Here is a 26,701-nt window from a genome sequence, read left to right as displayed (position 1 = left end):
TCTGTGCTTTTTTCTGTCTGTACAGCATTTTCCTTTGGAACATTGGAAAAGGTTTCACTATCAAAATATCTCTATGAGCTTTATTGTCAGGCAAATGAGAATCAGAGTCCCCCTTGGTTTGGCTGACTAAAGTTTTGTTGGATAAACTTATTTCCTGCATTTCCTCCTTAACCTGTTCTTCATCCAAAATATCTTAAATCTTCCAGGAAAAAAATGTTCTGAAGACAGCTGAATACAGCATCTTTAATCTCAAACATTGCTTCTCAACATTCCTAGGTTTTTGGAGTAAATTTGCTTCTCTTGTGGCCTGGGGTACAGCGAATAATCATTTTCCACAAACACTCTGCTGTCTCCAATTTGTAATATTTTTCCCTACTGCCACAGTTTTGCCATGATCAACTCTTTCTGTTGGTATGATTGTATATTTACTAATATAGGTCTTGGCTGCTTTCATATGTTCAGATTTGGAGCAAACAATTGATGTGCCCTTTCAATTAACAAATGCTGTGAAATACCAGTCCGTTTAGTTATCTGTGCTTTCATTAAATAAATGAAGTCTGTTCCTTCCACTTTCTCTGGTACTGCAGAAAATGACAGGTTTTATTTGTGCACTCTGTCTTTTACCTCTACCATTTTTAAAATGGCTGCTGTTAAGACTCATAACCAGCTTCTTCATCTCTACTTGTGATTTTTGCAGTTTCCAGTAATCTAAACAGCTACTTAAAGCTTTTTCTATTTTTTCCAGCCTTTTGTTATCTGAGTTGACATATCCCTTCAGTGTTTTATTTATTTTAATCACCCCTGAGTACATTTGATTTATTTTTTCCACTAAATTACTAGGAGCCATCTCTTGCACCAAAGCTGAAGCTTGGACTGCTTTTTGTTGAACAACTGCAGAATTCTTCCCATCCACTGCTTTCTCTCCACTTTTTCTGGTTGGTTTTCTTTCTGATTCTCTACATTTCTTTTTTGCTGGCATACAAGCTATGTACTGAGTTTTGGCCAAAATGACAATTTCACTAGCTGTTATTTTTCACTTTATTCTGGGAGAACTGAAATTGAGAAGTTGATCAGTATAGAACCATCTTAGAAATCCCTCTATCCCAGCCAAATGTTAATCGCTGTGTAACTTATTGGATAGCAAATCGTGTAGCAAATAGAAACCAGGAAATTAAGGTGTGCTGCTTTACTTCTTCCAGAAGACATTGAGCGACTCCTGTTTGACATTTGTTTCTCAGAGGTCAAAACTAATTTTAAGGCTTTATGGCTGATCCAGCTTACAAATAAATGTAAACTTGGTGCCATTATGAACTCCCCAGAGAACACCAAAATCCTCTTTCCCAAACAAATAGGTCTTGTCAAAACCATGGATGGAAACTAAATAGCAAGAAATATGTAGTCCTATCCTTTGGCAAGCATTACTTTCATCATAACTATCATATCAACTTCACACCCCTGAAAGTTGATGCTGTTGTCAGGGATCTGGAAGCATATATTGACAACAAAATTTCCTTTAATCACAAGGTATCCACTAGTGTAAGGAAGCCTTTGTTTTCCATTACACAGATTATATCTAAAGGAATGGATTCCAGGTCAAAGGATGTAGTCATCCTACTGTATTCAGCTCTCATTAGGCTGACTATTAAATGTAATACCCCATTCAGTATGTACCTGTCCAGACACTTCTCACAACTTTATTGACCACAGTACTTTCTCACTTAAGAAATCAAGAGCCTAAATCACAAAAATCTATGCAGACTGTCTCAGTGTCCTGTCTCTCTCTTCTCAGTTTCATATAGGCTACTAAGAGGCAACTTTTGTTTTGCATGTAGAGCCTCAACAGACGCTATCTTGTCAGACCTGTTACACATTTGCAAATCCAGTGGCAGTCTGAACACCCACTCAAAGGATCTCAGTCTTTTTTTTACAATGTAAAATATAGCATATTGGAGGGGCAGGTGTGCATCACAGGAAATATGTCTTCTATGGAATTGTCTTCCATGCCACATAAAGCAAAGTACCTCTGTTACTTTATTCAAATGTAATTTAGATGAATGGATGAGAAACCTCAAATTCTTTCACTTTTATAGCTTGTGTCCCTCATAGCTAAGGTCAACAAGTAAATGCCCCAGCATATCTTTGTTCTGCCCACCCCTGAGTTGTTTTCAAAGTTAAAGTCTAAAAATTATTATGACAGTCAAAATAATCCAGCCAGCCAATCCCTGACCTTAACGGTAAACACGTCCTTCCCAGCCTGCGGACGTCGCAGTCAGATCCCTTTCCAGTATGTGCAGTTACACCTGCATAGACCTCTGGGATATCTGCAGTGAAATGTTGAGCAGTCAATTCGGACTGCTGTGGGATTTTGTGCGCATGCTTCAGACTGCTTCACCAGCAGTCTGACATTGGGAAAAATGCGAGCGCACATGCGCGATGTTCGGGACTCGTGATTTTTTATTTTCATTTCTTTTAGTTATTTTCTTTTCTGTTTCTTTTCTGCTTTCATTTTAAGTTTAATTTTACAGCTGGGAGGGCTGTAGTCCGATAGCACAAGCCGCCCATGCATGCATACCACAGTATATTTAACTATTTATTGCGACTAACTAGTCTTATTACTGTATTGTAATAAGGACAGTAAATACACCGAGACAAACTGCTTCAGTTAATACGACTTTGCTATTACATTTTCCTTTCGGATCTACAAGCATGCAACACAGATGCTGTCGGCTATCTATGGCAAATTCCCAAAGCTTGTTTATACACACTCATATTTATACCAAAAAGACTGAAATTTTTTCTCAGTCTGATGTATTACAATCTTCCTTTGTACAACACTTTTCTTTGTTCTTCTAATTTATGATTTGTCCTTGATTCTTTCAAGTTCGGTGGTCCAAGGAAACTCACTCTTGCATTATCTGAAACTTGGTGTTCCAGCACTATCTGAAACTTGATGTTCTAACTTTGTCTTGCTTGATGTTACATCTCTTTACTTCGTTGATGTCCTTCCAGCTGCCATCTGCACAGTTATTTTTACAGACTTTGTTTCTCAGTAACATACTCCTTTACATGGATGTCAATATCTAATTAAGCTATGCCAGCACACTTACTACTACTTATTATTCAGCATTTTGTACTATTTCTAAATTAACCCTTTATATTTCTTGCAGCTTTTTATTCAAGCTAATAATCATGCTAATGAAAAGACAGTGAACTGTTATTCTTTCAAATCCCCATTATTATATTTTTTGAGAAACGGACTAAACTTTAGTTAAAGAAAAGACTGCATTTGTTTCGTCAGCATTGCTATTTACAGTATTTACCGCTTTGCTCATATTTGCAATCATAACTTGTTGAGGTATTGCAACTCTTTGTAACCTGCAGCATATAAAACAATTTCAAGCTGCCATTATAATTATGACCCCTAAAACTATCAACACAGGATATATTAACTAATTTAGTCCCAGATCGTCTTGTGAATATGTCCCAGCAATTATGGGCAGTGTCAGCTTTTGTTTTTGTCTTTTACTATTAACACTGGGTTGTTTGAAACCACACATACAAACTGTGGTGTCACTTTAACAAACATTTTGAAATTTGAAGACAATATTGTCCATTTATACTAAATTGTAATCTGTCTATCAAAGATACTTGTAATGACTTATTTCCATTGTTCTTGTAAATGTAAGTGCCTTGCTTTAACTGAATGAAAGTTTGTGCTGTGTGGGCTTAACCATTTTCTGAATGTAGAATATTATGTCGTAAATTATTTTGTATCAGCTTAGTTAACTGCTGTTGCTTTAACTCTTCACTTACCAGGTTATATTTGTCAGTATTTTATTCTGCTGACTTTAAAGCTCGTATGCAGTTTTGAAAGTGTTTGCATATGTTGTCTGAACTTTTTGAACTCACTCTGTGTCTTAGAAGTTTATTAAATCTTTTTGTCAGTTCACCATGAACCTAGTCTCTGTTTTTATCTGGTTTGTAATGTGCAGTGGTTTTTGCCACTTTTGTCTAGCAAGATGTACAGAAGATTTTCTAAATAACTGACTTGACTGATATTGTAACTTTGAAATTAACATTTTACATGTGGTGACAGGACATAATGCATTTTGGTTGTTTACCATTACTTTTATGACATTGCACACAGAAAGCAGTTTCATATAACTTGCACAATAAATGTTTACTGTCATACAAATGATGTTGCTGTTTAAGATAGCAGTCAAACGTTCATAAAGCATTGACATGAACTTTACCTAGTAAAGTACTACATGTGCTACAGTTATGTTTATACCAATGTTTAAATTATGACCATGCATGTGCTGGACTATTATTACTGTCTACCTGAAAGGTAGTGTTAAATTTCACAGTTCTTTTATTTATGGCATCCATGCTGTAGAATGAGAAACAAAAAGAGAATTACCAGTTTCTGTGTGGAAGGTGGCCAAATCTTCCAAAGAGAAAACGTAGAATGTCCCTCGTTGAGTCTCTCAAAAACTGGTCAAACACAGCTTGCAGATTCAACTGTGTGAATGTACAGGACCTGTGGAACTTGCAGAGATGCACTGTTCTGCTACTGGATACTGTGCATAAGAAGGAGGCAAACATTTGCACTGGAACTGGACATACTAACTGAATAAAATGAAAAAGAAGCTGTAGTCACATTAAGAAACAATTTGGTCTGTCAACTGTGGCTCACCATTGAAGAATTATATAATGCCTTTTGTTGATTTCTTGCTGTAACTTGCATTTACATGCATGCATACCAAAGTATATTTAACTATTTATTGTGACCAATTAGTCTTATTACTGTATTGTACTAAGTACAATAAATACACAGAGACAAACTGCTTCAGTTAATACAACTTTACTATTACATTTTCCTTTCGGATCTACAAGTATGCAACACAGATGCTGTCAGCTCTCTATGGCAAATTCCCAAAGCTTGTTTATACACACACACATTTATACCAAAAAGTCTGATATTTTTTCTCACTGTGATGTATTACAATCTTCCTTTGTATAACACTTATCTTTGTTCTTCTAATTTATGATTTGTCCTTGATTCTTTCAAATTCGGTGGTCCAAGGAAACTCAGTCTTGCATTATCTAAAACATGGTGTTCCAGCACTATCTGAAACTTTGATGTTCTAACTTTATCTTGATGTTACATCTCCTTACTTCGTTGATGTCCTTCCAGCTGCCATCTGTGCAGTTATTTTTACAGACTTTGTTTCTCAATAACATACTCCTTTACATGGATGCCAATATCTAATTAAGCTATTCCAGCACACTTGCTACTACTTATTTTTCAGCATTTTGTACTATTCCTAAATTAACTCTTTATATTTCTTGCAGCTTTTTATTCAAACTAATAATCATGCTAGTGAAAAGACAGTGAACTGTTATTCTTTCACTGTGTCCATTTGTGATCACATCAAAGGATAAAAAACAAACTGAGCCATTCCAAGATGGATTATTAGGATTATAAGGAGAGTGCACAAACTGCATTTGAGAATAAAATTTGTAAGAGCTAGTATTATTTTGTGTGTGTGTGTGTGTGTGTGTGTGTGTGTGTGTGTGTGTGTGTGTGTGTGTGTGTGTTTGCGGAGGTGAACTGATTAGGAGCAAGAAAACTGTAAGTGATCAACTTGAGGGAGTTGAGAGATGCTTATCCAGGAGTGGGGAAGCTCAGTTTGTTCATTACTAAGTTTTCCTTTACTGAGAGGGGTAGATAACTCTAATGTGCTGCCAAAATGGGATGTAAAAGTATAATCTAACAGAGGCATTGGAGTCAGCCTGGAATAAGTGAAGAATTTTAATAAGAAAGGGACTTCTGCACATATTATTTTTTGTTAACTTGTATGCTTGTACATTGCCATTTTTTAATTGAGGCATTTGCCCTATGATTCATCCTGAGCAACATCTTTGAATATGCCTTGAAATCATCAAATCTACCCACTGTTATACTGCACTTCTAACTTCCCAGTGCTCTTCAGTTCATTTTGACTTGACAAAATTGACTATATGAAATAAAATATGTTCAGAATTTTGAGGTTTAGGATTTCTGTGTTCTGCAGCTGTTGTAGAGCCATTCCTGACAGAGTGCAGTAATTGATGTTCTTCGTGTTTCACTGTTGCAGTCATTCCATTTGGGTAATCTAATGGCAGGTTGCCCTCAGTCAACCTGAATTCCAAAGTCTTTGGTACTGCGTCAGTTGCTGTCTTCTCTTCCATGACGTCAGGTCGTCAGGGGTATAAAACATGCAGCCGACGCCATTTTCTTTAGTCTTTCTTGCCGCGCGGTGCCCAAAGCAGAAGCATTTCGCAAGTGCTGGTCAGCCGACTACAGAAATATTTGAGTTTGAGTTTCAGAACCGAAGTCTTCACTAAAGCTAAGTACCCTGTTGGGGAAACTTTTTTTCTTGCTTTTTACCAATGTCAGAAAAAGTTAATTGTATTACTTGTGGAAAGCAAATACGTCATAAGGATTTCCATTTATACTGTATTCCTTGCCTAGGCCCTGATCACAACGTGCCTGTCAGTTTTGTGCTAGATTTAACCAACGCACTATTAAGCATTGGTATATTTTTGCATCAAAGTATTTTGGAAACTGATTTAACTACCCAGAAATGTCGTTGGATAGTAATCAGACTACCGGAGTACATAAAAAATGCAAAGAAAAGAACAGAGAAAGGCAGTCGAGATCCAAAACAGACTAAGCTTCTCCTAAGCCAGTCGCCGGTACTCAGTGATGAACTTTCGCAGCCCCTGATGCCAGCTACCTTCGAGTCACAAGCCTCTACCGACACCCATGTGGAGTCCGGCATGCCGCAAGATACTCAAGGTATTGGACCGATGGATATATTTCCCTCGGATGGGTCAGGAGCTGCTGAGCAGGCACCGGCTTTTGAGGGTGTATTCAGACCTCAACATTTGTATATCAAACCGACGAAAGATGCAAAACCAAAGACAAAAGCAACTTCTAAAATTAAAAAAAATGATGTATGAGCCACGTGCACAGGCCTCTATGCCTAAAAAACAGGTGATCAAAATGGCTGAAGACCTTATTACCTTGATCAGGGGTACCCATCCCCCTCCTGATAAGAGGCCTAGGCAAGACACTGATTATGAATCTTCAGATCAGGTTTCTATTTCTTCTGATCAGGAATTATCTGTACCTCCCTATGAGGATTCTGATGCTGAGGAGTCTATTCCATCTGCATCTCCTCTTGAGGAGTATTCATTTGGAGACACCTTGCATACTTTGAGGGAGCATTTTCACTGGGAGAGTCAAGACTTCTCAGAATCAAAAAAGAGGCTCAGGGATTTCCTTCTTCCTCAGCACAGGCCTTTAGCCATTCCCCCTGTTTTAGACATTGTGGATGATGTGTTTTCGGAGTCGAGCTCGACTCCTTACCTCCAGCTCCCAGTAAGCCTGACAGATATTACAGGGTCCCTGACTCACATAAATTTTTATTTAGAAACCCTGCTGCTGATCCTGAAACTATTTCACAGGGTCCAAAGGGAGTTAAGGCCTCAACAGCAAACAATCCTACCCCCTCTGACAGAGATTCAAGGGCACTAGACAGATGGGGAAAAAAGGTTTATACATCTGCAACCTTGGCAATCAGGGCCTTAAACTGTAAATTTCATATGCTTAAGTAGCAAAAACATGTTATGGGATTGCTGAAACAGAAAATTGTTGATTTCAGAATGTGCAGAAAATAAAGAATTGCAGGAATTAGTGCATGCAGCTGAACAAGTTGGAAAGCTTACTTTGCAGTGTGGTTTTGATTCCTTAGAGGCCTCCTGCAGGGCCGCAGTTACTTGATCTGTGATTAGGAGGCATGCCAGGTTAAAGGAACAGAATTTGCCTGATCATGTTAAAGCAAAATTGCTAGATGCACCTTTACAGCATGATTCTGTGTTTGGTATTAAGGCAGAAGAGGTTTTAAAGAAAATGGAAGATAAAGCGAAGTCTATGCAAACTGTTAAAGACTTCTTACAAGTACAGCCACCAAGATTCAGTAGACACTGGCCTACAAAAAGCTGGTCCTTTCCTGTGTCAGAGCTCAAAGGGGCAAATCCAGACACCCATAGGGTTCCAGATACAAGGCGCAAGATTCATACAGGTCAAAGCAATGGGGCGCTTCCACCTCCAAATCTGGAGGAGATAAAGCGCAATCCTACAGGAAGCAATCCCAATGACTTCCCTCTGCCTACACCAAACACTTATATTTTGTCAGCACCCATAGGGGGAAAACTAGCACTTTTTGCTCAAAATTGGCAGTTAATAACCCAGGGCAAGTAGGTATTAAACATCGTATCACAGGGATACAGATTTAATTTCCACACTCTGCCAATGGCAGATGGTTGGCCAGATCTGCCAAAAAATCAATGGGCAGAGGCACAGAAACAGGTTACGTCCCTCATTGATATGGGGGCCATTCAGACAGTACCAGAACAGGAAAAAGGACAAGGTTTTTACTCAAGACAGTTCTTGGTACCCAGAAAGGACAAGGCCTGGTGGCCAATACTGGATTTATCGATTTTGAACACATACCTGGACATTCCAAAATTCAAAATGCTGACTTTGCAGTAGCTTCTGCCCATGCTGGGTAAGAATGCTTGGCTGGTGACTTTAGACCTAAAAGAGGCATACCTGCATGTCCCAATAAGACAATTGTGCAGAAGATACCTCAGATTCAAGGCTGGCTTAATGCATTACCAGTTCTCTGCACTGCCCTTTGGCTTATCTACTGTGCCCAGGGTCTTTACAAAGTGCCTGGCACCAGTAACTGCATTTTTCAGACAAAAAAGTATGTAAATATATCCTTACTTGGACAACTGTCTCATTCAAGCAGAGAACAAGGGCACTCTTCGGCAATTGGTGTTTGTGAAAAGGTTTCTAACATGCCTAGGGTACACAATAAACGAAAAGAAATCACAACTGGTACCCTCTCAAAAGATAACATTCCTGGATGCAAGCTTGAATACAACTGCCCAGATGGCTTACCTCACGCCAGACAAACAAAGGCAACTGACTACTTGCTTCAAACTGATGGCAACCAAAACCCAGTTATCTGCAAGACAAATTCTGCAGGCTCTGGGCTTCATGGCATCCTGCATCCTACTGATTCCATATGCAAGACTGCATATGAGGAAACTTCAGTGGTACCTAAAATGTTTATGGAGTCAATATTCTCACAGTCTGGAAGCAATGATTCCTCTCATTCCCTGCGTACAACAGGAGTTTCTATGGTGGGCAAAGGCATGTCACCAAAACATGGGACGGGCCTTCACTCTCCCCCCTGCCAGCCAAACTTTAACAGACGCATCGGATTATGCCTGGGGGGGCTCACATGGCAGGAAGATGCATTCAGGGCATATGGACCCCAAAACAAATGCATCTATAGATCAACCAGAAAGAGATGCTAGCTGTTCAAAATGCCATAAAAGCCTTCAAGGACTTACTTCATCCAGGACAACTACTGATAAAGACAGACAACACCACAGTCAGCAAGCAAGGGGACACACACTCATACCCCCTTTGCAGATTAGCCATGGCACTGTGGGACACAGCTTTGACCTACCAAATACATCTTCAAACTCAATTCCTGCCAGGAAAACAAAATACACTGGCAGACGATTTAAGCAGAAACCTTATAGATCCTCATGAGTGGAAACTAAATCCACAAGTCTTCAGCATGATAACGGAGAAATGGGGGAGCCCAGACATAGATCTGTTTGCCTCTCCTCAAAATTATCAATTGAAAAGATTTTGCACAAGGACTTATCACAGACAAGCATGGAAAGTGGATGCCCTGTTCTTCAGTTGGAAAAACCTATCAGTTTATGCCTTTCCTCCTCTGCCTCTTCTCCCCAAGGTCCTCCTAAAAGTCAGACAAGAGAAACCAAAGATGATACTAATTGCCCCGGACTGGCCCTGCCAGTACTGGTACCCAGTTCTAAAGAACTTGTCTCAATACCCAGCTTGGACCTTACCTCAAAGACCTCAACTACTGTCCCAACAAAACAATCAGATCCTGCACAATCAACTACAGACACTGAACCTGGCAGCATGGCTGATGTTGTAGTTATTAAAACAGCACCTCTCAGTAAAGCTGTGATGGAGGTCGTTTTGGAAGCCAAGGCCTAGAACTAGAAAATCTTACGTTGACAAATGGAAGAGATTCTGTGCTTGGAATCGAGCACAAGTAACTGATATAGCAGAACCAAATATTCCTCAGATATTGCAATACTTAACTGAGATGCTTGACAAGGGCCTATCTTTCTCATCAATTAAAATCCATGCCTCTGCCATTTTGGCTCATTACAATACAGAGCCTCCAATTTTTTTTCATCCTTTACTAAAGCAGTATCTTAGAGGAGCCAAACATTTAAGGCCTCCAAGAAGATTACCATTACCTGCATGGGATCTCAATTATGTGTTGGAAAAGCTCATCCATTTCTGCTACTTACACCGTGGTAAACTTGTGCCCATGGGCATTAGGTATCATTCCACCAGAGCTGCAGCTACTTCAGCAGCCTTTTTCAGAGGAGTACCAACCAAAGACATTGTAGAGGCTGCTACTTGGAGTTCTGTTCACGCCTTTGCAAAGCATTATCATTTGCCTTTCTACTCTAACAGCTGCACCTAATGCTGTTTAACTCCAGCCTCCCAACCATAGTTTTGGGATTCTACCCAAATGAAATGACTGCAACAGTGAAGCACGAAGAACATAGTACAGTTGTGTATACTTACCATAAATGTAGATGTTCGAGTGTATTCACTGTTGCAGTCCAGGTTACCCTCCCGCCATCCCCCTGTCATTCTGGAGTTTATCTTTTCTTCTCTATCTTCTACAACCTGTGTGGTGTATTTGCTTGTAGATGAAGGTAAAGTTTATATTGATGTGTGTGTGTGTATATATATATACATACACGTATACATTTTTGCTACCTTTTTGGGGGCACCTGACATATCATGGGCAAGAAAAACTAAAGAAAATTGTCAGCTGCATGTTTTATACCCCTGACAACCTGACGTCATGGAAGAGAAGACAGCAGCCAACGCAGGACCCAAGACTTTGGAATTCAGGCTGACTGAGGGCAACCTGCCAGCAGATTACCCAAATGTAATAACTGCAACAGTGAATACACTCTAACATCTACATTTATGGTAAGTGTACACAACTGTACTTTCCTTGCAACCAGTGTGGCTTTTCTCATGTCCCTGTTTCTCATTGCAGCGCACCAGAAGACGACGTGTCCGAGATCCTTTGGGGAAGTGGTGTGACTCTAAGGATTTGGAAGGACAGACATTTGAGGTAAGAATTTGTAATGAATGCCCTCCAAGTTTACTTTGTATACCTAATTTGTTAGAAAAATAGCTGTATTTATTGGGTACTCTGATTAAAGAATATTGTAATGATTATTTTGAAGCAGCACATAAGACAATGTTCAGTGTCCTTTATTAATCCTAATTATAGGCTATGTAATTTGCTCTGCAATTTATTGATATAAAATTTTGCTTATAAAACCATCCTTGGTTCCTATAAGGTAATTTAGATGACACCATTTTGGATTTCAATAATTATTTAATGATGCTTATTTTGGAAAAAAAAAACTTTAAGATTGTATTTGTGTGGCAGATTTCACTAGAAACAACATGCATAATAGAATAAATGGGTGATGTGGTAGAACTTTAAGCTAAGTCTGATGACAGGAATCTGGTGAATAGAGTGCATCAGGGTTAATGCACTACTAGTTGTATTTCTAAGTCTTCATTGATAACACCGGAAAGCTAAAAGTAAACTGGTACCTTTCTGTGGATGTTGTATAGATCTGTATCTAGTTATATGTTTTGAAGCTGTGTGATGCATAATAAACTAAGTAATTTAGAATTCAGAAGCTAACATTGATTCAAAAATGCAGTTGTCTGCTTCAGGAATTACATAGTGTGACAGAATTCATTAACTATGGTAATATAAAGAAAAAAAATAATATTAAAGTCTGTTTACATCTAATTGCTGCCAGTGACTTGGCATGCTCCTGTTTGTCTTTGATGCTAAGAATATCAGGCAGCTTGGGGCTCTGACCTTATGTCATTTGCTTGGACGGAATATTTTAGTACTGACATTGTTGTGCACCATTAGGGGAGTGTTAAGTTCTTATGGTGGTATCCTTTCAATAAAATGTTATTCCCAGCCTTTACAGATTTCCATTGTTCATTGTATAAAAATGCATTGGTGTTGACCTGTCTACATTTTCTATAGCATATGGTGTAAAGCATGTCATAATTAGCAGATTGTTGCATCCTTGCCTCATAAAAATGTATGTGACTTTAAAAAATGTCTGTTATATGTGTAAAAACAGACAACAGAGACCGTACGTCCTTCTTCTTTAAACTTCTTTTTCACTAAACTCTCCTCCTATGTTTTGTATGGTGAAGTATGGCATGATTCCATGTTGCTTATTCACAACTTCCTGGGCTTAAACATTACTTGTCTTGTAGAAGTTTGTGAAACATTTCCCATTTGCAGGAGGCTGTCATTTGAGGTGGTCCCAATGACAGCATTCATGCATTTCTTCCACTTGATCATACTGCTGCAGTCTTTTACATAAGAAGATAAAACTTTTGGTTTATTGATGAGAAGTTGTTTGCAGATGGGCTGTCCTGGTAGTTGGCTGCACAAGTCATAAACAGGGACCTGCTGGGCTTAATGTTTTTTTTGTGTAAAAGAGGATCTGATGTTGTCTTTTCCTCAACCGATGAGTCTCGCATCTGTCCTTGGATCTGACATCGGATTTAGGATCCGTAGCTCAGTCTCCTCCCTTTATCCATAATCCTCTCCAAACCCCAACATTACCTTAGATCTCATTTGCCGCAGTGTGCATTCAGAGACGCTTTTGTGGATTAGGCTTAGAGATAAATGTGAACCATTTTTGTTGTTGATTGTAGTACTTCCTTGATAATTTTATCTATATATCTCGTACCACTATATATATATATATATATATATATATATATATATATATATATATATATATATGTGTGTGTGTGTATGTATATATATATATATATATATATATATATATATATATATAACAAAAATAAGTAATTACAGATGTTGATGTTTTTCACATGGCAGCTGTGGCCTTTCCTTTCTCCTATAGTTTTTCTCCTGGTAGTTTTCTTTACCATTGTTAGTATTTTCTCATCTTTCCCTTTAAGAGGGTGTTCTGCATTTACCATAGTTGGCATCCCTTCTTCGTTTTTTCTGCTGTAGCTGCATTTACTATAGTTGGCATCCTTTCTTTGTTTTTTCCTCTGTAGTTCTCTTTTACTACTTTGACTTAGTTGCAGTGTGATTATTGTTGGTGTTCTCTCATCAAAATGACAGATTAACAGGTTTTAAGAAATTTATATCTTGTGGCCATAAAATGCCAAATTCCAACTCACAGCAAGTGGCGTGCATTGTTTGGTGGCTAGCCACTTAGATGAGGATTGTTTATATCTGCACTGCCTTTAGACACAGGGCAGTGGTCAAGTATCAGAACAAATTAGTCCTTAAAGGTCTCATTACTCCTCCTGCTTCGTCACGTGCCTGTGGAATGTCTCCATCCAGAAAGAAACTTTCAGACAAGCACAAAGGAAACAAGAGAGATAAAAAGAAAGGTTAAAGAATCTAGGAAAGCAATTCTCTAACAGCTGTCTTCAAGGAATCAGATTCATTTTCTTCCTTGGATCTGTCTTCTGCCTTTTCCAGGGATCCCCCTCACAGGGAACCAGAATATTTCCCAGAGCTGGTTGCTTCCAGGTTGCATTTCTGTGTTTTGCAGGAGATACTGGTCAAGAGAGTTTCTAGACCCTGATCTTCATCTTTTAGGTCTACCAGAAGTTTGACAGAGGTTGATGTGGACAGAGTGATAAAGAAATTCCTCAGGATGCAGATTCATTTGGGAGTCCTACCTGCTCATTCTCCCATCAAATCCATGAACATTGGACTATCGCCCATGCCTGTTGCTACTACTGCTCCAGTCTGTCCCCCAGTTTCAGAGACCTCGGACCCGACACTCCCAAAATTGTCCTCATCAGATCCAAAGCTGTGGGTTGCTCCAACTGTGGTGTCGTCTTTGATTCAACCAGCTCTGATCTCATTGTTGCCAGATGGATCTCTGAGCTTAATCTTCGGTACTGAATTTGGGTTGCAGGACCAGACCCCTAGATTTTTAGAGTCATCTCTTCCCCTTGGAGCTTTAACACTAGACAGCCCTGTTCTGACGTCAGTCTCGAGGAGGTACTGTTGGCTGTTCTGGCTTCAGATCCAGCTGGGATGGGTTTGAGTTCTCCTTTAGCATCTGCTTTTGAAGCTGTAGAGAGAGCCCTTGCCAAGTCAGGATCAGGGATTTCATTGCCGACCTTGACTCCACCCCCTCAACAACTGTTGGCCCTGGGTTCTGATCCTTCTCACTGTGCCCCATCATGGCAGCAAGTGTATACTCGCTTCAACGCAGTCCTTGTTCAGGACTGCCCTCAGACTTCTGAATCTTCTGTGGAACATCCCCCTTAGAAGCTGCTCAGAAGCATACGTGTAAGAAGAGGCACGTTGACTCCACAAAGGAGTCACTGACCGAAGATATGGATTTCAGTGATGGGGGGCCCCCCAGATCACCCCTTGATGACATTTCCTTTAGAGAAATTCTCAAATTATTGCAACAGAAAGATGTTTGGTCTTAAGTTCCTTCTCAGGAGGAATCCATTTTCCTCAAAGCTTTTAGCACTGGCTCAGCTACTTCCTGGGTGGTTCCCCCTGAGATGATTGACCTCATTTCTCACCAGGCATGGAAGGAACCAGATTTGGTGGAACAGATTCCGAAGAAACTAAGTATTTTAGTGGCTCCTAAATAATGTGCTCATTGGAGTAAAGGACTGACTATGGATGCTATGGTGGTAGCAGCAGTCACTGAAAAGGAGCTCCCTCAGGAGAGCTCTTCTATGCACCCTCCTAGTAGAGAGTCTAGGGCCCTAGACTGATATTGTAAGTGTGTTTATGTTTCAGCGATTTTTTGCCTTGAGATTGACGAATCACTTAGCACACATGACAAGGTTTCAGAGGGACTTGACTAAGGAACTTTACAAGTACCTGTCTGCGTTCTTGTCTGCAGACAAGAAAACTGTGGATGTTATGTGATCCTATCTCGCCTACATTCTGTACTGATGGGTTCGGAGCCGATCCTTGGCTCCGACTCGGCACGCTATGCTATAGAGCGAAGTCTCTTATTGGCTGAGCTGTTCCATATCCCAGGATGCACCACCACTACTTCCCCAAATCTCGTTTGCCGCTTACAAGCTAGGACGTGGTCTCAAACTTGGCTGAGCTAAGTGCTTTTTTTCTGAGAGTTTTTCTGTCAGGAAATTCTTTAATCTTTACCCAAACGCTGTTTTAACAGCTATCGTTGTGTATAATTGCGTTTTTGTGAATTTTTTGTGGTAAATTTTGTGTCTGGACAGGGAAACGTTTCCGTTTAAGTTAGAGGGGCCTTCCCCTCGTTCTTTAGTGAGTCTTCTTGTTGTTTCGGAGAGGTCAAGTACCTGTTTTAGTTAGAGGGTTCTTGGCCCTCCTTTTGATGTATTTGTTATTTGTTAAGTTTCTTGGGCATTTGCCTCTCGTTCAAAAAAAAAAAAAAAAAAAAAAAAGTTTTTTGTGTGTAAATCTTTGTGCTGAAATACATACATTGTGTTTTTTTCTCTGATGTATTGAGTAGTCTACAAGCATTATGTCTAAGGAGCATAGACCCTCAGGATTTAAGAAATACACGAGATGCAACTACAGAATGTCCATCACGGACGATCACTCCTTATGCGTGTACTGTTTAGGCGCCAAACACCTTCAGGAGTCTTGCAGTGTGTCACGCTTTTTCCTCTAGGGTCCTCCAAGAGAGGAAGAATAAATTGATCTTAAAAGGGCTTATCAAACCCTCCTTCGAAGAGGCCTTATCTTCCTCTTCCTCTCCAGCTAAGAAAAAGAAATAGTCTGCTCCGACCAGCCCGTCGGAACCGACCACTAAGAAATCTAGGCAGGCTTCTCCATCAGCTCCACGGACTTCGGAGCCGAGGGCTGAACGGTCTGCCTCGATGCCTCCAGCCTCGACTCCTCTGGTTTCGGAGCCGATGGCTGGGGCTTCGAGAGGCGGGTCACCTTCATCGGCTCCACTGATTTTGGAGCCGATGAGGGTTGCCGGCTCAGACTCTTCCCCTTCGGCGCCGAAGCCCTCTTCGGCACTGAGGGAAATTGCTATGGAATCTCCCTCGGCACCGATATTGATAGTCTATTCGGAGCCGGTCCCCCAGTCCTTCGGAGCCGATGGAGAAGTCTGCTCGGACCTGGTCGGTCTCCTCCCGATCTTCCAAGATGTCGGATTCGGACATCGACAGGGTGCTCCTAAGACTGTTTCAATCTCCTGTATTCCAGAAATTAGTTTTGGCTCCAGCCCATTCGGCTTCGGAGCCGATGGCCCACCCTGTAGTTGTGGTTCCTCCTCCAACAGCCTCGGCACCGTTGGAGCCGGTGCTGGTGGAGCCGATGGAGGTTTTCGGGTCGGCTCCAACCCTTACTCCAACCCCGGCTCTCGAGTCGGAGTTCGGTACACGGACCTCCTCGGTCGGCCCCAGGGGGGACGCTTCGGGACCGATGTTTTCGGTTCCAAGCCTTCCTCTCGGTGCATCGGCTGCAGGGGTGCCATCTACTGTTGTGGCCCCGGGGGTTGGACCTTCTCAGGACTCTGGCGGTCCGGCCTTCAGGGCCATGAGGAGTGCTTTGGCCAAATCTTCTTTGGCTACCTCCACGGTCTCACCAGCACCTTCCCTACACACGGAGACTGGGTCTTTTGTAGTCCCCCTGTCGCTAGACAGCGGAGCCCCGGGGCCTGAGGTCACCCCCAGTGGGGTTTCCCCCCCCTCCTGGAGGTCCCTCTGAAGCTTCTTCGGAGGAACCCCCAAGGAAAAGACTGTGCAAGCACGTCGACTCCCCCGATGAGTCTCTCACGTCTGACACCGATCTTGATGATGCGGAGGGGTCCCCTAAGTCGTCCTCAGATGATGTCTCCTTTGCAGACATCTTGGAAGCCCTCAAACAACGAGGCGGCTGGCATTCCAAACCCCCTTCCGCTGATGAGTCTGTGTTCCTCAAGGCCTTCGGGGCTCAGCCCTCCGCCTCCTGGGTGTCTCCGCCCTTCGACGAGCTCCTAGATTTGATCTGTCGAAGGGCGTGGGAGCATCCAGACTCTGTGGAACTGGTGCCGGCTCGCCCAAATAAATTCTTATCAGCACCCCCAGAGAAGGAGTTTCTGACCAAAGGTGTGGCTGTAGATGCCCTGGTGGTGGCATCTGCTACCCAACAAGATGTAGCAGAGGCTTCGATGTCCGTCCATCCTCCTAATAAGGAGTCTAGGAGCATGGACTGGTACGGGAAGCGCACCCTCAGTTCAGCGGCCTTTACCTTAAGGTCCCTGAACTATTTGACGCACTTCACTAGATTTCAGAGGGATCTGATCAAGGAGCTTTCAGATACCCTCTTGGGTAACCTACCTGAGCAGCTGGCCCAGACGGTTGGCTCTCAGTTGGCTACTCTGTCATCTATATCAAACTCGTCCATGAGGCTCATTTCATATGCAGCCGAGGGCGTAGAGCGTGGCACGGGTGTTGCTCTACGGAGGCAAGCCTGGCTCCGCCTGTGTCATTTTTGCGGAAGCCTTTAAGTCTTCCTTTGCCGACGCTCCCTTTGATGGGTCCTCTTTGTTTGGACCCAAGGTAAAGGACACATTGACCCGCTGTGAGCAAGAAGGTAAGACTTTGACTGCCGTAGGGGCACGGTTTTCCACTCCCTTTCGGCCTTACCCCAAGGCTAAAAGAGGAGGGAAAATGTGGTTCCGTAAATCACAGAAGTCTTATCCCTCGCAGCAGGACGATCCCCCTTCTAGAGGCAGAGGAGGGGGAAATTTTTCTGGAAGACGCCGTCCCAGAGGCGGCAGAGGCCCCCGCAACACTGGAGACCTCGAGTCCTTTCGTGGCTCTTCAGCTTTCCACAATCCCTGAAGGATTGCCCGACTGTGCAGCTCCGGAGCCAGTCGGGGGTCGTTTTTCGAGGCACCTAAAAGCCTGGGAGGGTATCACTCAGGACCGATGGGTGCTTCGAATCATCGCCAGAGGTTACGCCATCCCCTTTTCACACCCCCCTCCGCCGTCCAGGAAAATCCTGGACCCGCCACCCAGTCAACGGGAAATCGCAGCCTTCGAAATTTCAAAGCTGCTTCAAAAAGGAGTCATCCAATCAGTCCCCGCAGACCAGATCGGATTAGGGACTTACTCAAGATTCTTTTTGGTGCCAAAAAAGACCGGGGACTTGAGGCCCATTTTGGATCTCAGCAACCTAAATCGTTCAGTCAAGAAGTCCAAGTTCCGAATGGTCACCTTACAATCCATTCTCCCACTGCTGGAGAAAGGTGTTTGAATGTGCTCCATAGATCTCAAGGACGCCTATTATTACATCCTGATAGATCAGGCGTCCAGGAGACATTTGCGCTTCAGCCTGGGAGACAGTCATTTTCAGTTCTGCGCACTGCCCTTTGGTCTCACCACAGCCCCCAGGGTGTTCACCAAATGTTTGGCGGTCGTGACTGCTCACCTGAGGAGTCTAGGATTCCAGGTGTTTCCGTATCTGGACGACTGGCTCCTGACTGCCACCTCCAGGCATCTACTATTGCAGAACCTAGCAGCCACCATATCACTAGGCACTTCCCTTGGAATCACCTTCAATTGGCCAAAGTCTGTGTTGCTGCCATCTCAGCGCATAAGGTTCATCGGAGTAGAGATAGACTCAAACCAAATGCGGGTCTATCTTCCTACAGAAAGGATACAGACTATACAGGCTCAAGTCCGAGCCTTGCTTCTCAAATCCAAAGCCCCAGCCAGGATGGTCATGCAACTATTAGGCTCCATGTCGGCCACTGTTCCCCTAGTCCCCTTAGCAAGATTGCATATGAGAATTCTCCAGTGGCTCCTATCGACCCAGTGGTCCTTTCAGGATCTCCCTCTGTCACCTCATACGGATCACGGAAACCTGCAAACGGGACCTCGGCTGGTGTCCTCCAATCTGGATCAGAGACGACCCTTCGTTCCACCTCCTCCTACGGCCACATTGACGACGGACGCCTCCCAGACGGGGTGGGGGGGCATTACCTGGGCAGGTCAGTCCAAGGCAATTGGCATTCCGACGAGAGTTTCCTTCACATCAACATTCTAGAAATGAGGGCGGTGCTTCTATCTCTACAAGCCCTCCACGATTACCTCACTCAGGGCGTAATTGCCATTCAGTCAGACAACATGTCAGTAGTCTGGTATCTGAACAAGCAGGAAGGGACCAGATACTACCCCCTTTGCAGAGAGGCCATGAGAGTTTGGGAATGGGCAGTGGCGACCAAACGTTTTCTGGTAGCGACTCATATCCCTGGGAAATCCAACGTGATAGCCGACAGACTAAGCAGAACTATTCTCTCTCCTCACGAGTGGTCTCTGAACGATGCAGTGGCAACTCAGATCTTCAGCAGATGGGGAACTCCTTGTTGCGACCTTTTCGCAACCCCGCTGAACGCGAAGTGCAGAAAATTCTTCTCTCTCACTCCAGCTCCGGGGGAGATTCCTATGGACACCTTAGCCCATCCTTGGCCCACCGGCTTGCTATACGCCTTCCCTCCGGTTCCCCTCCTTCCCAGAGTGATCCAAAAGGCGACTCACTCAGGGAGCAAAATGATTTTAGTTGCCCCTTACTGGCCTCGTCAGGTATGGTTTCCCTATCTTCGGAAGTATGCACTGGACAGTCCATGGTTCCTGGATCAGATCCCGGACCTATTAATTCATCAGTCGGGACAACTCCATCGGTCCCTTCACTCTTTGAAGTTAACAGCTTGGCTCCTCCTCTTCCGACTATAGTCAGAAATCATACCTTAGACCCGGAAGTCATACGTATCTTATCCTCTGCCCACAAGTCTGCCACTAGGAAATTGTATACTAGCAAATGGAAGAGATTTGCTATTTGGGCTCAACTCCGGGGTCTAGATCCCATCACTGTCCCGGTGTCAGAAGTCCTGAAGTTTCTAACTTCCCTATTCAATCAAGGTTCTTCAGTCTCTACCATCAAGGTCCAATTGGCAGCTCTTTCCAATTTTCATGAATCTATAAACCCACCTTTGATGAGCAACAGATTGTGTAAAACCTTCATAAAAGGTGCTGCGCTTTTACGACCTCCGATTTCTCATCCTGCTCCTCTGTGGGATCTCGATGTGGTATTACGTGCCTTAACCTCCTCCCCCTTCGAACCGGCAGCAACCTGTGATTTGAAATTTCTTTCTTGGAAAACTGCCTTTCTGGTCGCAATTACTTCAGCCAGAAGGGTTTCAGAGCTTCAAGCTCTATCTGTCAAACCACCGTACCTGGTTTTTCACAAAGATAGAGTATCCCTCAGGCCTAACCCATCCTTTGTCCCTAAAGTTTGTTCCAGTTTTTGCCTGCAACAGTCATTAGAACTACCAGTTTTCTTCCCAAAGTACTCAAACAAAGCAGAATACATCTTCCACACATTGGATGTTCACAGACAATTGCGATTTTATTTAGATAGGACCCAACAAACATGGAAAACAGATCAATTGTTTGTGTCCTTTTCGGACAATAAATTGGGCAAAGCCGTCACAAAGGTCACTATTGCCAAGTGGATCAGGGACTGTATTAGTCAGGCTTATTCCTCTTCTGATAAAGAGCTTACAACCTCTGTCAAAGCTCACTCTACAAGAGCTATGGCTACTTCAATAGCATTCCATTCTAAGCTTGCCATTAGCGACATTTGTGCTGCGGCTACGTGGTCTTCTCTGTACACCTTCATTTCCCACTACAAATTGGATGTGGCATCTCGGGGGCGAGCTTCATTTGGTTCCACAGTTCTCAGGAGTGTTTTCCAGTGAGCCACCCAGGAATCAGGTGCTAGGGAAGCTGTCCCATCAGTACAGAATGTAGGCGAGATAGGATCACATAACATCTTTTAGTTATGTACTTACCATAACTTTAGATGTTTGGGATCCATCTCGCCTACATTCCTAATAACCCACCCTCCTTCCCCCTGCCTTGGAGATCAGAAGAGACCGGACGGTCCGAGTACTATCGTTTCATTTTGAAACATCTGGCAATGTTATATAAACAGTTATGTGTGTGCATGAGTGCGGACAAACAAGATCTGGGGAAGTAGTGGTGGTGCATCCTGGGATATAGAACAGCTCAGCCAATAAGAGACTTCGCTCTATAGCATAGCGTGCCGAGTCGGAGCCGAGGATCGGCTCCGAACCCATCAGTACAGAATGTAGGCGAGATGGATCCTAAACATCTAAAGTTATGGTAAGTACATAACTAAAAGATTCGCAACTGGCCACCCTGCAATCCCTTTCTAATGCCTCCAAGCATTTGATTACTAATGCAACATAAGATGTTTCTAGAGCTGTGGGCACAGGCATTACAGCACAGAGGCATGTCTGGATGCACTTGTGCGATTTTGCAGAATGCTTTAATGTCCTTCATTAATGATGCTTTTTATGAATTAACTCTTTTTGGCCCCAAAACCAAGGACAGTCTCTCCGGGAGTGAAAAGGATGAGAAAACTCTCTCTACCATAGTGATATGGTTTTCCACTCCACAGAGAACCTTTTTGAGGAACCAGAAAGGGGATAGAAAAATGTAGTTAAGTAAATCTGAAGGGTTTCCCGAAGACTCCAGATACCTTCAAGACAGGGGATTGTACTGTAATGGCAGACATCATCCTTGTGGCAGAGGACGTCTGCAGAACCAAGGCTTTAGACCTCCATTCACTGAAAAAGTCTTATCCATGTTCCTGAAGGGTTGCCCAACTGCTTCACTCTGGAGGTCATCAGTGGGCGTTTGTGCACCCAGAAGCTTGGACGTCTGTCATCGAAGATGTCCGGGTGCAATCAGTCATAACAGAGGCTATCTTATCCACTTTCTTTACCCATGGAAAAAGTACAGTTGTGTACACTTACCATAAATGTAGATGTTCGAGTATCTTCACTGTTGCAGTCATGACTGTAGGGTTCTCCCCTGCCGGCAGGCAGTCCTTGGTCAGCCAGAATCCCAAAGTTTAGGTCCGGTGTCGGCTGCTCAGCCATGCTCCCTGATGTCAGAGCGCCAGGAGTACAAAGCTGACAGCCGACACCATGTTCTCCAGTTTTTCTTGCCCCAGATGTCAGGTGTTCCAAAATGAGTAAGATCCCATACCCTTTGCAAATACACCTCAAAAGAAGGGTGAAGAAGGGAACCACACAAAAGAACAAATAAGAGGGGACAGGAGGGAGGGTAACCCAGACTGCAACAGTGAAGACACTCTAACATCTACATTTATGGTAAGTGTACACAACTGTACTATGTTCATCGTGTTTCACTGTTGCAGTCATGACTGTAGGGTTGAATCCCAAAGCAGAATAAAAGGGAGGTGGTCATAAAGTAGGCCCTGCAAGACAGCAGAAGCAAAGCCTGCCCTAGACTTAAAGTAGAGAGGCAGATTGTAGTGCTTGGAAAAAGTATGCACTGAACTCCAAGTTGCAGCTTCCAAAATGTCTTTGGTAGGAACTCCTCTGAGGAAGGCAGCTGAAGTGGCAGCAGCTCTGGTAGAGTGAGTCCTTATACTCCCTGGGATTTGCTTTCCATGGTGTGAATAGCAAAATCTGATTCCATGAGCAATCCATTTAGAAATGGCTTTACCTTGGGAACTTGAAGCATAAGAAACAAACAATTGCTCTGATTTCCTGATGTCCTTGGTTCTGTCCAGGTAAAAACATAGTTGTCTGTGTACATCCAAGGAATGCAAGATCCTTTCCCCGTTATTTTGAGGACTGGGGAAAAAAAGTTGGCAAGTGAATAGTTTTAAAGCCACTTTGGAAACCACCTTAGGCATGAAAGTAGGATTAGTCCTTAAAGACACCCTGTCTTGATGAAAAATAATATAAGGTTCCACAGCCATGAGAGCTTGCAACTCCGAAACTCTCCTGGCAGAGGTCAGAGCTAACAGGATGGCTGTCTTCCAAGATAAAAACTTGATGTCAGATGTGGCAGCAGGCTCAAAAGGATGTAAGGTGAGTTTTTCCAAAACATAGTTGAGATCCCAAGCAGGAATGGGAGGAGATCTAGGGGGCCTTAAGTTCTTAGCTCCTCTGAGAAACTGTCTCATGAGCTGATGGGAAAAGATAGGAGGGTCTGTATTATAATGAGCAGAAATAGCAGAAGGCATGGATCTTTATGGAAGAGAAAGAGAGAGACCCTTATGTAAGAGGTCTGTCAGGTAAAGTAAAATGAGAGGAATGTTAGGAATAAGAGGATCTGAATCCTGAGCCTGCATCCAGGAGCAAAATCTTTTCCATTTTCCTGCATAAGATTTTCTAGTGCTAGGACGTCTGGCTTCTAAAATGACATCCATAACCTGCTTGGGTAGGAGAGAATGAATCAAAGACCCTGGATTAACCAGGCTGCCAGGCTGAGAGTTTTGACATGGGAGTGCAGAACCTGACTCTGGTGCTGGGACAGAAGGTTCGGAGTCTGTGGTAATACCAATGGGGGCTCCAGACAAAGGTTTTTCAGTGTTGGGTACCAAAACTGTCGAGGCCAATTTGGGGCCAGCAAAATTATCATCTTGGGCTTGTCCTGTTTGATCTTTAATAACACCCGTGGAAGAAGAGGTAGAGGTGGGAAGGCATACACCAAGAGGTTTCTCCAACTGAATGATAGTGCATCCACTTTCCAAGCTAGTTCGTGGAATGTCCTGGTGCAAAAAATCTGTAGTTGATGATTGAGGTGGGATGCAAAGAGGTCTGTGTGAGGACATCCCCAGACTGCTGTAATCATCCTGAATATTTCAGTGTCCAGCATCCATTCGTGTGGGTCCGACAGGTTTCTGCTCAGACTGTCTGCCAGGAAGTTTTGCTTCCCTGGTAGAAACTGAGCTTGAAGGTCCAGTTTGCAAGCTAGAGCTGTGTTCCATAGATTCATGGCTAGTCTGCAAAGGGGATAAGAATGAGATCCCCCTTGCTTGTTTATGTACCACATAACTGTGGTTTTGTCTGTCCATATCAGTAGCTGTCCTGGTTGTAGAAGATTCCTGAAAGCCAATAGAGCATTCTGAACGGCTAACATTTCCTTTAAATTGATATGCAGGTGCTTCTGATCCTTTGTCCAAAGGCCCTGCAGACAGTTGCCCTGAAAATGGGCTCCCCATGCATAATCTGAAGCGTCCGTGGTTAGTATCTGAGTGGCTGGAGGCAGACTGAAGGGTTTTCCTATGTTTAGAGTACATGCCTTGGCCACAAATAGACACAGCCAAACTTCCATGCCTGGCTAAATCTTCAAACTACTAACTCTGAGATTTTACCACCCAAACTCCCATCCCTAAATTTAATAATGCTGAACTACTTGAGAATATTCTCTGTTGGGCAACAAACAATATCAAACAGGAGACATACATTCTAGGTGATGTCAATATTGATTGAATTAATAAACAACATTAGATTCTAGTCAGCCACCCTAACAATATCCAACATCAATATGCTTCAGTATTCTCTGAAACCCTTAAACTGGGAATCACTAAACACTCTTCCCTAGATGATCAATTCCACCTAGATTGCTCAAATGGGCTTTCGGGCCTAGGACTGGGTCCCGGTTATCAAACTGGAAATAAATAAATAAAATAAATGCCTTGGACCACCAAAGGAATTCCATTTGAAGACAAGGCAGGATGGTGATCTGTATGTCTAAACTGTGGCAATGCTGAGACCATACACTTTAAGTACCACTGTATTTTCTTCATATGTAGTCTTGCATGTGGTACGAGAAGGATGCAGGAGGCCATGTAACCCAAAGCCTGCAGAAATTTCCTTGCAGATAGCCGAGTTAAAATTGCCAAGGTTTTGAAAGTTCGAAGCCAGCTGTAATTGTTTTTCGGATGTCAGAATTGCCATCTGGGTTGTTGTGTTTAGAAGAGCACCCAGAAAAGTTATCTGTTGTGAGGGTGTCAGATTTGACTTTTTTATGTTTACAGTGAATCCCAGGAACTTGAGAAGATTCTGAACAAATTCTAGATGCTGGAGTAAGACATCCTTGCTGTCTGCCTGAATAAGACAGTCGTCCAGATAAGGGTAAATTTGAATTCCCTTGAGTCTGCAATAAGCTACTACTGGAGCCAGGCATTCGGTGAAAACCCTTGGTGCAGTAGACAATCCAAAGGGCAGCGCAGAGAATTGATAGTGCCTCGATCCGGCCTTGAACCTGAGGTACTTTCTGCATTCCTGCCTGATGGGAATGTGTAAATATGCTTCCTTTAAATCCAAAGTTGCCATCCATACATTTTTGGTCAGTATTGGAAGTAGCTGCTGTAGAGTAAGCATCTTGAATCTCGAGAAAAGTGTTCAAGACTGACAGATCCAGAATGGGTCTCCATGAATTTTGCTTTCTGGGGACTAGAAAGAGCCTTGAGTAAAAACCTTGTCCCATCTCTGAAAGTGGAACCAGTTCTATGGCTTTCATAGCCAAGAGAACCTCCACCTGGTTTAAGGCCTCTAACCATTGATGTTTTGGAAGATCCGGCCATCTGCTTGGTCTTGGTAGGGTATGAAAATGGAATTTGTAACCTCTTGAAACCACATCCAGAACCCACTTGTCTTGGGTTATATGAGTCCAATTTAGGTGAAAAAGAGAAAGTTTTCCTCCGAGAGGGGCTTCCAGGCAAGAATTTCCTGCAGCCCAACAGAGGGAGTCATTGAGCCTGTTTTCTATGAGCTTGCGACCTGTCCTCTCCTCCCCTAGGAGTGGAAGCAGTCCACTGTCTTGGTCTATAAGAGGCTTGCATTTGAAGCCTTCCTCGGGTGCATCTGTATCTACCCCTCTGAGGCCTGTCTGAATTGGGAAAGGACCAGTTTTTTGTAGGCCAATTCCTACTAAATCTGGGTGGCTGTACTTGTAAGAAGTCTTTAACCGTTTGCTTGGATTTTGCCTTCTCCTCCATCTTCTTTATCCCCTCTTCAGCCTTAGGTCCAAACAAAACATTATGCTCAACAGGAGCATCCAATAACTTCGCTTTTACTTGATCTGGCAAGTTTTGTTCCTTTAACCAAGCATGCCTTCTAATGACTGTACCAGAGGCAGCAGCCCTACAAGAAGCCTCCAAGGCATCAAATCCACAGTGTAAACCATGCTTCCCAACTTGTTCAGTGGCATGCATTAAGTCATGTAATTCCTTATCTGCACAGGCAGAAATGGAAGTTAGCTTTTGTTTCAAAACAGACAGAAGAAATTGCTGGTATTTCAGCATATGAAATTGACAGTTTAAAGCCCTAATAGATAAAGTAGCAGAAGTGTACACTTTTTTGCCCCATCTTTCTAAAGATCTGGAATCCTTCTCAGTGGGAATGGGGTTTTAGCAGTAGCGGCCTTAACCCCCTTAGGACCCTGAGAAATGGTTTCAGGGTCAGCAGTAGGATTCTTGTATAAAAACTGGTGGGAATCAGGAACCCTAGAATATCTGTCTGGCTTAACAGGAGCTGGAGGAAAAGAGTCCGGAGTTAAGTTAGCCTCCGAAAAAGCATCATCCACAATATC

General features: G+C 43.0%; 1 protein-coding gene across 1 annotated transcript in view; it reads left to right on the top strand.

The window, feature by feature from the left end:
• LOC122814191 (histone H2A deubiquitinase MYSM1-like) overlaps positions 1-26,701 on the top strand; it is a gene marked incomplete in the record, with an annotated part of 897,734 nt that overhangs the window by 710,844 nt on the left and 160,189 nt on the right. The window contains 1 exon segment of the mRNA XM_044086797.1: positions 11,253-11,330. Within this exon segment, the coding sequence (XP_043942732.1) occupies positions 11,253-11,330 (78 nt within the window).

This window comes from Protopterus annectens, chromosome 10.part0 (assembly GCF_019279795.1).
Source record: "Protopterus annectens isolate FY-2018-M chromosome 10.part0, PAN1.0, whole genome shotgun sequence".
In the NCBI taxonomy this organism is placed as follows: Eukaryota; Metazoa; Chordata; order Ceratodontiformes; family Protopteridae; genus Protopterus; species Protopterus annectens.
Note: the sequence above shows the minus strand (reverse complement) of the source record. Positions and strands in the feature narration are given on the sequence as shown.